This window comes from Grus americana, chromosome 6 (assembly GCF_028858705.1).
Source record: "Grus americana isolate bGruAme1 chromosome 6, bGruAme1.mat, whole genome shotgun sequence".
Lineage (NCBI taxonomy): Eukaryota > Metazoa > Chordata > Aves > Gruiformes > Gruidae > Grus > Grus americana.
Window position 1 is genome coordinate 22,557,095 of NC_072857.1, and position 14,151 is coordinate 22,571,245.

Consider the following 14,151-nt stretch of genomic DNA (forward strand, 5'->3'; position numbering starts at 1 on the left):
ATTTTGAAGGATAAAATGCGAATCTGTACATCAGGAAGAACCAAACTTGAAGAAGCCTGGGGAAAAAAAAAAAAAAAAAGAAAAAATGAAAAAAAAGCAAAAAGAAATCTAAGCATCTAATAGTTTGAGAAAGGCAGGTATGTTCAGGCTACCTTGTCGGATATTAAGATGATACTTCGGTGGCTTGGCAGCTTTCCCCTTCTTATTAGCCAGCTGGATTACAGCAGCAGTCCATCCAAGGAAGTAATTCTTACAACCAGATATCTAGCTTCTCTGCCAGCTCACATTTAGTTTTGAAAGCAATTAACTACAAGGAACTTGATTGCATCTAGCCAGTAATTTCCTTTGGACTCAGAGATAATAACAGAAACAGAACCAGAAATAGTCCTCTGATGTTATACACAATGTAATTTAATGCAATTGTTCTAGCCTTCATCTATATGAATATTAAGCAAATGAATAAAAAACTTTTTTTCTCCTTTTTTTAAAATCACAAAGCTACCTTGGCCCCCAAAAGTGATCCTTGATCTGATTATAGTGTGTGTGATTTTACTGGAGGTTCCACAGATTTTTGTTATAGCTGCAGCATTTATATTGTAATTAAGGCTGTGTCAGTGTTTCTATTATGACCTTGCTTCAACAGATTACTCCAGGCTGAAACTTGATGTACAGGAGCAAAATTCACTCTTTGCAATGCACAGGAAATAGGCTGTGTTTCTCTGTGTAGCAGTAGCACACTCTCCACTCTTTTTTCTTTCTCATTGTATTGAGTATTTTTCTTGTCAGTCTCAGTTTGGGTGCAATTCATTTTCAAATTGGCAATAATGCAAAGAACAACAAGTACAGAAACTGTTTTTCCTATGTGAGTACTAGGAAAAAACCTCAGTAAACATAAATGCTTAACTGCACCAAGAAGCCAAAATAAAGGCACTCATAAAAGAATGTTAGGGGTGGAGGGGAGAGAGATCGGAGAGGAAGCTTCCCAATGAGCATAAAAATTCTTGGTCTATGCTGGTTTCTTCCACAAGTTGGACCTGCCAGCAAGATGTCTTTTTAATCTAGAAGTCTGTGTGGTCTATCTAGCTTTTCCTTCCCCATCATCAGCTTGATAGCGGGGTCCTATGAGCATATAGCTATTTACAGTTCAGTTCTGTTACTATGGCTGGTCTCTAGTACAGAAAGAGGTTATTTTCTTTCAAACTATCTCTTCCCCAAACAAATGAATGCTTCCCACTCTCTTCATGAAATTGTTCTCCTGAGGGAGAAATGCTTCTCACCTTTCGCTCCTCCTCCAAAATCCAGGAAAACCCTGTCCCTTCCAGCTATTCCTGCCTAATAAAAAGGCAAAGGGAGGGTGCTTGGGAGGAAAGAAACTTTTCCAACAGACAGTGCTCATCATTAGAGTTCTGGAATAAACCTAATGCTGCTCTTCAGGTTTGATAAAGTTAGGTACCTTGAGTGACTGGCCCTTTACGGCACTTCTTTTGTCAGTGAAGAAGCTACATCCCCCAGGGAATGATTCAGAGCATTGCTGGAACCTTAAGGCAGATAACCTAGCACCTTTGATTTTCCTTTTGCTTAGAATTTGTACATTTTGTATGTCATCAAAAGGCATGGTAGTTGAAAAAATGGCTGATAATTCTACTCTTTATGCAAAAAATATTTCCCCAATTAAGAGTATTTCCTTCTGCTTTTTAAGATTTAAAAAAAAAATATTTTAAAAGTAGATTGTATTTCTGATGTAAAATTGTGGAAATAATTAAAGGTTATTGTCTGTATTCTTCCTCCCCACTCTGTCAATATGTCTGTAGGACATAGGGTCAGTAGAAAACTGATGAGGCCAGCAGGAGATTTGAAGCTAATGTGATGTTATGCTCCTAATATCCTCTTCCTAATCATGTACTTAGGAAAATGAGTTAAGCACAAGAAAATATATGCACAAAGGTATATAAGTTTACTTATATTTGACTAAGACCAGTTTCCTTAGTTATTTATCTACATAGTGTTAACAAAAACCCTTTCCAATAAAAAAATTTGATTCATTTATCACTTAAGGAGAACAAACAGTGGGAGTTTAGTACACAATCAGATAACAGATTAGTTTACAAAGCCATTCTGCAATTAGAGATGCTTAGGTTTGAATGTGCCCTCCTTCCCCCTCCTCCCTGCACCTCTGGTAGATACATCCGTACTTGGAGCTTCTTGCAATTTAATATTGTGGCTATGATGGTTTGCTCCAGGAAGAAAATCTTCACAGATGAGTTATGTTAGCTATAATGTTTAGCCATTGCTCTATTAGTTACATTTCCATGAAGTGAAGCAACTGTTAAAATATTTGCTTCATTTGTAGGCTGAGAGGTCCTCCCATCTCTAAATGATTTACATTATTTACAACAATAAAACAGGTCTTTTTGTAGATCTGTAGAAGATTTTTTTCTCTACAGTGAAGAGGTTGAATTCTGGTTTGAAATGGAAACAACAATTAGAAAAAACACTAGTACATTAGGCCTCTTACATGCATTTCTACTCCTTTGAGGATCTGGCTTGTGTAATATTCTTGAATATAATGACTGCTTAAACAAAGAAGGCCAAAAGAACCCACAACCCACCACCTACTCAAAGATCTGAAAATGGAAAATTTAATCAAATGGAACTTTGAACAAATTCACACAGTCTTGATGCTGCCCACTGGAAATAACATCCACTGTAACATTTTTTGTTTTCTTTCATAGCTTCTTATTTGTGCTCTCCTTTCCTTTCTTCGTATGTACACCATCAAGCAAACTACCATCTCTGGGAATGTAGCATGTAAAATGTAAGTGGGACTGTCAGCAAAACCTGCTATGTTCCCGCTATTTTATTTCCTATATGACAAAACAGTTTGCACAGTTGTATTTAGTTACCATTCAAATAAACCATTACAGAATAGTTTTCCAGAACTCACAGAGTAGCCAGAAGTAAATAAGGAAAATGAATAAAAATAGACATAGAAAAATTAGGATCTTTAAATGTGATTTGCAATTATCAGTGAAGCTGTATAGCTAACACTCTTCTTCTCCTTCCTCTTTGTTAGAGGCTTTTCATGCAATAATTCTTCTGATCATATAATAGCTCTTGGATATGAAAACATTCTATTTACTTAATGAAAGCTGACTAGGTTCAAATGTAGAAGTGTATATAAAGGGGAAAAAAGCAAAAGCCTCAATGCTCATTTTTGAAACAGGATTCCATGAATATACGAAGATATGGTTAAAAAAAAAGACCTGCTACATCTTCTTATTAACCTTCAACATTATAGACGAACAATGTTTACTGCCAAGTCACAGTACCATTCTCTTAGTGATTGATATAATATTTAGCATTGTTTCGGGATGTGTGATCATGTGATTCCTACTTTCTACATGGCAACCAATGCAGAAACAGTCTGTCAGGGACTGTCATTGAGGATCAATGCTAAATGTTACTCAGCAGGATGCAGACTGTATCTCGGTGGGTGTCCTCCTACTATGCTTTGATTATGTTTGTTGTAAAGAAAAGCCTAGTTGTGCTTACAGCATTCATATTTCACTCCCTCTGTGGAAGACATATTACAGCCTCTTGATTTGTCCCTGTTTCAACAAGATGTGTTGTTTAAAAACATACACACAGCATTTTCAAAGATTCCTTCAGTATAATCTGATTATAAAGGGGTTATGTGACAGTTTGTCTCTGCTGCTTATTGTGTGGCTTAAATCTCTGAGGACAAGCTGACTGATGAACATCCATACAGTTTAGAGTCTGATGGCAGCTGTGGTTCAAAAATGTTGTTTTGGGGCAGATCTAGGGTCATCTGAGGAGGCGCTTTGGCATATACCAAGGTAACAGAAGGATTTTATACTACTTATTACTTCGTGTAACTTTATTAGATAACAAAACTATAGGCTGGGTATGTGGGGGGGAAATGTAATTAAACAGAGTGGTAGTTTATTAACTTAGAGCGAGAAGGGAAGGGAAAAGAGGGAGAATTTTTTTATACTTTACTGTGTGAGTGGGGAGTAGTAAGCCTATGGATAATTATTCATCTCTGAGCACTGATAAATAGATAGGTTTATATATTGTGAAAGAGAAAAGAGATATTACACTGGACAGCAAGCTGACCTATTGCTTTTATAAAAGGATATTTCAAGCCAAAATATATATTTCAGAGAGCGTGTCTGTGTTTTCTGCATGATAAAAACACTCACCCATGACTTCCCATTGCCTCTTAATGTTTGCTGTCTTCAATACGGTTTTATAACACTGGTGCTCTACTAATAAACTTCCAGGCATGAACGAATCCATACTAGAAGACCTTACCATGTGGATGGAGCTGACAAGTACTCTCTAGATGATGACCTGGTAAATCTAGAAGTTCTAGATGAGGTACTGTGCTCTCTGAGTAGCAGTTTCTGACAATTGTGCCTCACATTTTGCCTGTTTCTGCTTTTTAGGTTTCTTTTAACAAAATGAGAAGAGTTGCTTCTTGCAAGGTTTTGTCTCACCATGGAAAAAGAATTTTGACATGACTGATCTGGTCTTGTCACTTTGTTAATATTCTGTATAGTGACATAAAATCAGTAGCAGTGAATCCTATTATGTGGAAGAATTTGAGTGATGCCAGTTTGAATTATTTTGTGAGTTTCCTAAAATGTGAAGTTTAGTCATGAAGATCTAGATTTAAGTGATTTTTCCTAAAACTAATGGATTTATATAGAGTAATATGGTATCTACAGCTTCTGGATAAAAAGTGATAAAACAATACATTTCACTATATCACCTATACGCAGAGTATCAAGTGTTTTGATGATCCTTTCGATTAATACTCTGCATATATCACCTATATGCAGAGTATCAATTATTTTGATGATCCTTAAATTGCATGCCAGCAGAAAAAGACATAATACTAAATTGTACTTGTGTCCTGTTTAATACAGTCTCTTACTACCACTTAAAATTTAATCCTTGAAAAATTGTTATCCTTGTTTCATGGTTAAATAAAAAAATGAATGGAAATGTACTATGAAGTGCAGCAATAATGTGCATGGCCATTTTATCTTCAGAAAATATAACAAAATTATCAGGCTGCTATAACAAAATTTGTACTAATCTGGAAATACAAGTAGCCATTTAACTTAGTTTTACGGCATTAGCAAGAATTTTGAAAATATTTGTTCAGTTTTGTGGTGTTGGCATTTGATAAATAATTAGTAACACTTATAATAAGTATTTCTTAATCAGTGTTCTCAGTATATTTACAAAAATCTTCCTAACTGGGAAAATACTGTTTAACTATCAAACTTTTTGTAATCTTCTCAGGATACAATTATCCATCAGTTGCAGAAACGCTATGCTGACTTACAAATTTATACTTATGTTGGAGACATTTTAATAGCCTTAAACCCCTTCCAGAATCTCAGCATTTATTCTCCCCAGGTAAGAAAGACTCCAAGCTGTGGACAGTACTCACTTTACATTTTATATTAACACCACTGGCTAAAAGCTAGGAGCACAGACTAAACTCCAGTCTTTTCTTCTTCCAGAGAAGTGTGGCTACAAATCTTTTTATTTTCTTTTTTTTTTTAATTTAAATTAAAAAATACATAAATTCAATCTCATTTGATTTCATTCCTTTCTGCTTGGTGACACAAATTGCAGAAGAGGGATGAAGATTACTCCAGTCACAGCTGTGCCTCTTGTCTGGCATTTAGGGCTTTCTTCTGGGAAACAGAAGATGGTTATATGAACTTCCTCGTGCTGAGGCTGTTGCTTCCTGAAGAATTGCTCTGACTATTGGGTTATTGCATGTCCTGTGCCATCAGCTGCTACTTAAAAGAAACAAGTGAATCAAATGCTGTAAAGACAGAGGCAGATTCATTCCCTACAAATATGGAGAGAGGTGGAGCCATAAATCTTAGTCTCCATGGGTGCCTAAATCAGGGTTGCAGGTAGAGGGGCCAGATTTCAGATTCACTGTTATCTTTGAAGTTTCTTTTGTATAGGTTAGGTATTTCCTTGGTTGATTGCTTGTGTTTGAAACTCTGTTCCTAGTGATACAGTTCTTTTCACTGTCTTGTGTGGGAAACGTCGGAGTGCATTTTAGGTGTTGTAATTTGTATTCTGGAAGTTGGGCAGTGCCAAGAATTACTATTCCTCTTCCAGGTGATTCAGTGGAAGTTCCATGGTAAAACAGGCAACTGCCTTCTGTTGAACAGGCAGAAGGTAGTCACTATTCTCTTTTCAGTTCTTAATTATGTAGCTAAGTTGCTTATTTTGACTATCGTGTGTTCTTTTTAAAATTTAGTTCTCCAAGCTTTACCATGGTGTGAAGCGTTCATCAAATCCCCCCCACATATTTGCCTCTGCTGATGCTGCCTACCAAAGTATGGTTACGTTCAGCAAAGATCAGGTAAGAATCTGTTCATTTTGGTTTAGATTTCATGTTAATCTTATTGCCACTACGCTACATGGCTATGGCTAATGTTCTGTTATGCTTTGGGAAATTTTTTCTTTAAGCCTTTTATTCCTACATCAGGAAAGCTAGAGTAGAAATCTAGTCAGATTTGGGAATTCTGAAGAGGACACAGTGGCATAAAAGAGACTAAAAGTTCCGATAAGATGATAGGATTACCTGATCAATATCGTTTCCTAGGCACCCGTGAAGTCCTGGCAGTTGATACCAGCTGCAGAGTGTTGCTGCACACTCTGATTCTAGCCTGTCTTGCACTAGGTACTGTACTAATTTACACCTGTGTAAAATAGGAGGGTCTCAATGCCATAGCAGATTAACAGAGTTCAAACCAGTTTTCCATTGCATAAAGACACTATCAAGCAATGGATAATCAATTCCTTTAACTACAAGTCACAAAAAATAGGAAACAATTTTTTTAGTAAAATATATTAAGGATATGTCTAATATAAATGTAATAAGAACACAAATCCGATTATATAGCAATGAGGATGAAATACCATGCTGTAGAAGCTAGATTTCTTTGTATTACAGTCTTAAGATTGTAACTTTGTACTCTTTCTAATATGAACGTATATAAATGAATATTGAGCGCTAATAATTATTTTTTATTTATAAAATCCTCCTGATTTTACCCTGCACATCACACAATAATTAAAAAAGCATTTTCTATGAAAATCACAAAAGCAGAATAAAATAATAAAAGCCCTGCAGCAGAAAATACCAAGCAAAGATGACAAGTAAAAGGGACATGGAAGATGAAGAAAAAAGGAGTTCTACTAAGTAAGTGTAGAGAGATGGCTAGAACTTCTTTAATGGCTTATGTGCTCTTTGATGGAGGCATTAAAGAAAACAAGTACTCATCTAGAATAACTTATGTGAGAACTTGTTATCTGGGGAAAAAAATTAGTTTTGACATCAGCCCGTCAGGCTAACTTTGTACATCTTTAATCTTATATGTTTCATACCCATTTAAGAAGTGATTTGCATTTAGATCTAAATCAGTTTACTATTTTCTGTTTGCAAGGGATTACAGGAGCATGTTTATCTCCATTACCTGGCCAATGTTAGATAATCAGATCAAAAATGTATTGATTCTGTTTGTTTAATCCATTGAGGTTTCCCTTGTATTTTCCTGTGAAGCCTGAAAATTGACTCCAGGTCTAACATTTCTCCTGAAGGTAAAGTCAAGTTCTGGCCAATTTTACAAGAGTTTTAGGAGTCCTACAAGAACTCTTGGACTTTAACTGTATAAACTGTTGTACGCAACTTCTCTAGTCACACGAAGACAATTAAGTTAGGTATTGTAACCCTGTAAACCTATCATTGGGTTATCTGTTTCAAAGAAGAACAAAAATACCTATCAAGAAGCAAATAAATGAGCTGCAAATGTCATATTGCACCCGTTATTTAGAGTCAATCCCTGTACCTGCTGTGCAGGACACTACCAGAGAACTGCTACATCTTTCAAAACTTTGCACAAAGCTCAGTTCTTTATTAAGTGTCATTGCATCAAGTATTTTAGGACCTTCTGTCTTCTCCCAGCCAAGAATCTTGTATATTCACAGTGTGGTGCAAATAATTGTCAGGTGTTTGCATAAAAACACGCAAATCTGTGCAACTGCTTAGTGTTAACATTTTAATTATATGTCAGTTGGTACTGTATCTTAAGTAGACTAATATTTGTACTGGTGATCTGTAGAACATATGAAAAAATGGGAAAATAATAAATGCTGTTTGAATTCTTACTTGCTATGACCTGAAGTGCTCGTGCTTCAGTGTTCAGGTGTGAACTGGCTTTCAGGGTGTACTGGGCTTCTAGTTCCATCTTGTCCCTGAAGCGTAACAGCAGACAGGATGATGCCAAGTGATTTAAACCATTCTAGCTAGTTCCTGCATCTGGAAGCCATTTGGAGAGCCTATAAAATATCACATGTTAAGGACTGCTGACTCAGGAAGAAGATGGATATGTTCTCCCAGAATCATCCAATGAAAGGATGCATGTTTTTCTGAAATGTTTACATGCTAGTTTGCTGTTTTATCTTGAATATCAGCTTGAATGTTGCCTGCAGAATAACCTCTCTACACAGCAGCAATTATTTAAGATCATTTTTAAAGCCAGGAGCAGACTTTTGGTCAGTATATTAAATACAGCTGTATCCTGTGTTTCATGTTAATTCATACAAAGTCAATGCAGTGAGCTCAGATGCACTGTTGAATTACGTTACATCAACTGACCTCTTGCAGTCTTCTGAGTTTTAAACATTTGAAACAAGCCACATAGGTGCATAGAATGTGTTAGCCTGTACATGTGGTCACTTGTTTATGTGCCTTAGCCCTTAGAAATTCAGTTACTGCTTCACACACATGCACGTTGCTATCAGGCATTGTAAGATGCATTTCAGTAATCTGGGGAATAAATTATTACACTGACCCTCTGCTGATCTTTTCTTTCAGAAGGGACTTGAGGGAATTGACCCTTAAAGTATTTTGTAGTCTCAGTACCAAGCATTAGATAACAGATAGGAGCAGTAATAGCTGAAATCGACCATGTGGTAAGCTATGCACTTAACTGTTTTGTTTTGTGTGTTCAGTGTATTATCATCAGTGGGGAAAGTGGTGCTGGAAAGACAGAAAGTGCCCATCTGATCGTCCAACATTTGACCTTCTTGGGAAAGGTATTTCTTAGCCAATCATTTAAAACTGTGAACAAATCCTCCCAACCCCACACCCAATTTCCACTTTATTTTATCTTTAATACTTAAAGCCGTTCGTGTGAATTGCCCCACTTGAGTTAGGGACAGAGTAATCATGCATATGAGAATATTGAATTAAGATACTAGAGTATGACCTACACCAGCCATTCAATACTTTTTTAAAGAGAAGGTGCCAGATCCTGAGTGGTCAGTGCCTGTAGTTATCTACAGCATTTATCACATACAGCATTGTTCATTTATACAATAAAGAATGACAGATCTTGCTATGGCTCTAATCTTAGAAGCTTTTATACATTTAAATGTTATGAGTAATACTATTAGTGCAAAATGATGGGAAAATCAAGTGCGTAAGGTTAACCTTAAGTAGATGTGTTTAGGTTTTGATGGTTTTGGTACTCTTAACTAATTATATGACACCTTCAGTGGCAGAACAGTTGCAGGAAAAGAAGAATCTGGTTTTTCCTACCTGTGGGAGACTTCCTCATCAGTTTGTTGGCCCTGGTGTTGTATAAGTAGAAAGGTTAATGCAGTATCCTAAGTCCATACAAGCATGAGAAAAGGATGCTATGCTTCTGAAGCAAGAACTGGGTTGTGGGTAAGCAATATAGTCTTTTAATGATCCTTCTGGTCTGTATCTGTTCTGTCAAGGCCAATAACCGTGCTTTACGTGAGAAAATTCTTCAAGTGAATCCTCTGGTTGAAGCATTTGGTAATGCCTGCACTGCCATCAATGACAACTCCAGTCGATTTGGAAAGTATCTGGAAATGATGTTTACGCCCACGGGAGCTGTAATGGGGGCAAAGATTTCTGAATATCTACTTGAAAAATCAAGGGTCATAAAACAGGCTGTGTAGGTATATTAATTGTGTGTCCTTTCACATTTACATAATGTTTGGATTCTGTTTAATTCTCCAAAATTCTTTATTTTAAATGCTTTCCTGTCTTCTGCTAAAGCAGTGATCCTTTGTACAGTGCTATGACGACAAGAATAGCCAGTTAGGTTCTCTTGAGAGTGGATGCCAGAGCAGCTCCGTTCTTTGAAGAAATATGGTGATTGGCTGGGTTTTGTGTTTCACAGTTGCTGATCCTACACCATTAAAAGTGGGGGATTTGCTACCTACTTCAGTGAGTTCATCATGAGAACTTCTACTTTTACATTGTACAAGGTGCCACAAGAATAAACACGTGTGCTTTAAAAGAATACTTTTTTTTTCCAGGGGAGAGAAAAATTTCCATATATTTTATTATATTTATGCTGGCCTTTATCATCAGAAGAAACTTTCTGAATATAGACTTCCTGATAAAAAGCCTCCTAGGTAACTACCACTCACTTGTTTTAACTGCTCGTTGTAATTAGCTATTGATCAGCTCTTGCTTTCAGTATGATGCCTTAAAATCTCTCTTAATCCTTCTCCATCCCTTAAGGATCTTTTTTAATCCTCCCAAGCAAAGAAGAGGATGGACAATAAGGCATTACATTATTTGTATTTGTTTGAGAACTTGAACTATTTAAAGAGAAGGAGGAAGAATCAAACTTCTTATTATTTAGCTATTCTGCCACACTTTCAAATCAGGACAAGCATCTTCTGATTTCTTACTGTAATGCTTCAGTAAGAACCCAGAATATGTATTGGAGTTGTGGTTTTTAATTGGTATTTGTACTTCGGGTGCATCTGATCTGTATTGGATGAGGGGATGTGTGTGAAATGTTGGTAACGCTATAATAGATGTTAACAGAGAATAAGCAAAAGTTAGTGCAAAAGAAACAAAAACTTCTTATGAATTAGCACCAGAGTACGTAATTGGAAAATATTGAAGCAAATGTTCTTTCCAGTTACTGAGGTACATGCATTGAAGTCACTGGAGGTTGTACTGGCATATCTGCTAGTATGGTGCTTTCTTTCTTCCACTCTATTTAGATATATTGATAATGAAACTGGAAGAGTAATGCATGATATTGTCACTAAAGATTCCTATGGAAGACAATTTGAAGCGATTCAGCATTGCTTTAGAATTATAGGATTCACTGACGAGGTAAGAGATCCAGTTGCTAAACCATTGTTGACCTTCTTTATAAAAACCACCTCCAGTACTGCCTGTGCACAGGCTGCCATTTGGGTTTGTGGATACACACCTGTGCCACAGAATCTCTCTTATGACAGAAATGAACTGTGAAAGCATAACCACATGCTTGGAAGCCAAGACCAGTCTGAGGTCTCAGTTGGTACTCAGGCAAGTTCATTCACAATTCTGTATCACACTGTTTTGTGTCAATAGGAGCTTGAATTTGTAGAACTTGGTCTCAGAGCAAGCTACAAGCTTTAATAGTCATTCCAGTGCTCACCTTTTTCTTTCATAGCCTAAATATGATCTATATATCTATTTGGATTCCTTAAAAGTGCTTCTTGTCATCTTTTACAGGAAGTGTACTCAGTGTACAGAATTCTGACTGGAATCTTAAATACTGGAAATATTGAGTTTGCTGCCATTTCTTCACAACACCAAACAGATAAAAGTGAGGTTCCCAACCCAGAAGCCTTAGATAATGGTAAAGACATTTTAACATTGTTGGTTCTGTAAATGCCATTTGACTGTATTTGTGAGAATTTCTAACTCATGGTAACAATTGGGCAATGCTGGTGATTTCCACTGCGTAATCACAGTTGTGTATCTTTTTTGCACTTTTAGCTGCTGCACTGCTAAGTATTGGGTCAGAAGAGCTTCAGGAGGCCCTAACCTCCCACTGTGTTGTAACACGAGGGGAGACTATTATCCGAACAAACACCGTGGACAAAGCAGCTGACGTGCGAGATGCCATGTCTAAAGCACTTTATGGCCGGCTCTTCAGCTGGATCGTAAATCGTATTAATACGCTGCTTCAGCCAGATAAAAATATATGGCAAGTTACGCATCACTGAATCATGTGTATTTACTGTGCATATGTCTTTGATGGGTTCATCCATTTGTATATTTTTGATTTTGCAGAAAGGGTGCTGTGTTTATTTTTGCTAGGCTTCAAAATGGCTTTCATGCTGTGATACTGAATTCCGTTTCCAGGACATTAACCCCAACATTTTCAAAGAGCTGAGTGGAATTTAGCTACTGAAGTCAATGGAAATTGGGTGGTTAAAATGCTATACAATTCTTTAAAAAGAAGCTTCCTATGTAGTAAACATTAAAATCATACCAAAGGCAAATAATAAATAATTGGAGTACACTGAAAAACTTTAGTATGTATTCACAGTCCTTACAGTCCTCCTGCTTTTGTAAGCTAGTAATAAATACAGATCTCAGATTATTATTGTGCTGCTACTTGAGATGTAAGTGATGATTTTTTTATTTTTCATAATTACAGAAATGTTCGCATTGTCATCCTTATGATTTTTTTGCCAGGTGCTGATGTGGCTGCTTTGGCCTTTTCAAGCATCTGTAGAGATTTTCAGAAACAAGAAAAACCCTTAGGTGATGTGAAAACGCCTCTGATCTGAGATCTCTGTTGGCACTTCACTATATCATAGAGGCATGTCCTCATCTATAGTTGCAGTTCTAGCGGTGACTGTGGTATGAGTATACTCGACCTAGCACGTGGGTTCTTAACAGTCTAGCTTGTAGCAGCAGCAGACTTGGTAATTACCCTTCTGACTGAGTATAGCAAAAGCATACTATTAAAGCTTGACACCTTTTGTCTACCTGGAGGAGTGAACAATAAATTCTATGTGGGATCTGCCTATTGAAACTTCTTTTAATATGGCTGCTAAGTGTCTGTTACTACGTACCTATGATTCTTCTGCCTTCTTCATGGAAATTTGCAAGAAGTGGAAAACAAAATTGTTAATGATGCTGAACAAATGCACAAGTTATCTTAGGTTCAAACACACTTTTTCTCCTCTCTTTTTACAGCAGACTGAATCAATTACACAATCTTAGTCACCATGTTTCTTTTTATTTTGACTTTGTGTTGCCTGTGATGCATTTTGTTTGTATTTTCACATGCAGCAATGCTGAAAACAGGATGAATGTTGGGATACTAGACATATTCGGATTTGAGAACTTTGCAAGAAATTCCTTTGAACAACTGTGCATAAATATTGCTAATGAACAGATCCAGTTTTATTTCAATCAACATATCTTTGCACTTGAGCAGGTAAATTCAACTCTGATGATGTCTGGTTGAATCAGCTGTCCTGAACTGTAGATCATATTCAGGAGTATATTATAAACTATAAAATGGGTGTATGATTTAAATGCAAGATAATGCCATGTTTCAGTTTAAGTTTTGCTAATGATGTTGTTGGGGCCAATGGACTATTGCTGTGCATCATAAATATCCTAATGATGATGTTGCTTTTACTGGTTCAGTATTAAAACTGTGCTGGTGACTTTGCAGATGGAATATCAGAGTGAGGGAATTGATGCTACCACAGTGGACTATGAGGACAACCGTCCACTTCTAGATATGTTCCTCCAGAAACCCATGGGTCTCCTGTCTCTACTAGATGAAGAAAGTCGATTTCCTCAGGCAACAGACCTAACTTTAGTTGGTATGTACAAACAAAAATTCTGGGAAATAACAAACACATTTTGAGAGGACAGAATGACATCTTTACTCAAGTTTTACTAGCCTCATTGTCCTGTTGAGGCTGTGCTATTTCATTTGACATTTTAAGTATATTTTTCGTTGTGCTTCATCATTTTTCTCTGCTTATGTGTTTTCTGTTCTTTTTATATTGCAAAAGTTACCTTATATATCAGGTGTCAAGGGCTTATTGTCTTTCCAGTGTTACAAGGAAATAACCTCTGTCTTGTCCCTGTATGTGAAGTACATCAAGCAGCATTCATCCCCATTTACTGAAGGAAAGGCTGAGACATAGTAGAATCTTGTGTCTAGGACCACCCTGCGAGCAACATTAGCACTGAGAGTGAAATTTAGATCTCCCAGGCTCCTAGGC

General features: G+C 36.7%; 1 protein-coding gene across 2 annotated transcripts in view; it reads left to right on the forward strand.

The window, feature by feature from the left end:
* MYO3B (myosin IIIB) overlaps positions 1-14,151 on the forward strand; it is a 206,688-nt gene that overhangs the window by 93,376 nt on the left and 99,161 nt on the right. Inside the window, exons 12-22 of one of the 2 annotated variants that reach the window (XM_054830464.1) lie at positions 4,305-4,401; positions 5,335-5,451; positions 6,320-6,424; positions 9,079-9,162; positions 9,850-10,052; positions 10,420-10,518; positions 11,122-11,236; positions 11,624-11,750; positions 11,891-12,101; positions 13,199-13,346; positions 13,590-13,743. In XM_054830464.1, coding sequence (XP_054686439.1) covers positions 4,305-4,401; positions 5,335-5,451; positions 6,320-6,424; positions 9,079-9,162; positions 9,850-10,052; positions 10,420-10,518; positions 11,122-11,236; positions 11,624-11,750; positions 11,891-12,101; positions 13,199-13,346; positions 13,590-13,743 — 1,460 coding nt within the window. Of the gene's footprint in view, positions 1-3,417; positions 3,459-4,304; positions 4,402-5,334; positions 5,452-6,319; positions 6,425-9,078; positions 9,163-9,849; positions 10,053-10,419; positions 10,519-11,121; positions 11,237-11,623; positions 11,751-11,890; positions 12,102-13,198; positions 13,347-13,589; positions 13,744-14,151 lie in introns of those variants that run through there. The other variant, XM_054830465.1, reaches the window with a different exon arrangement.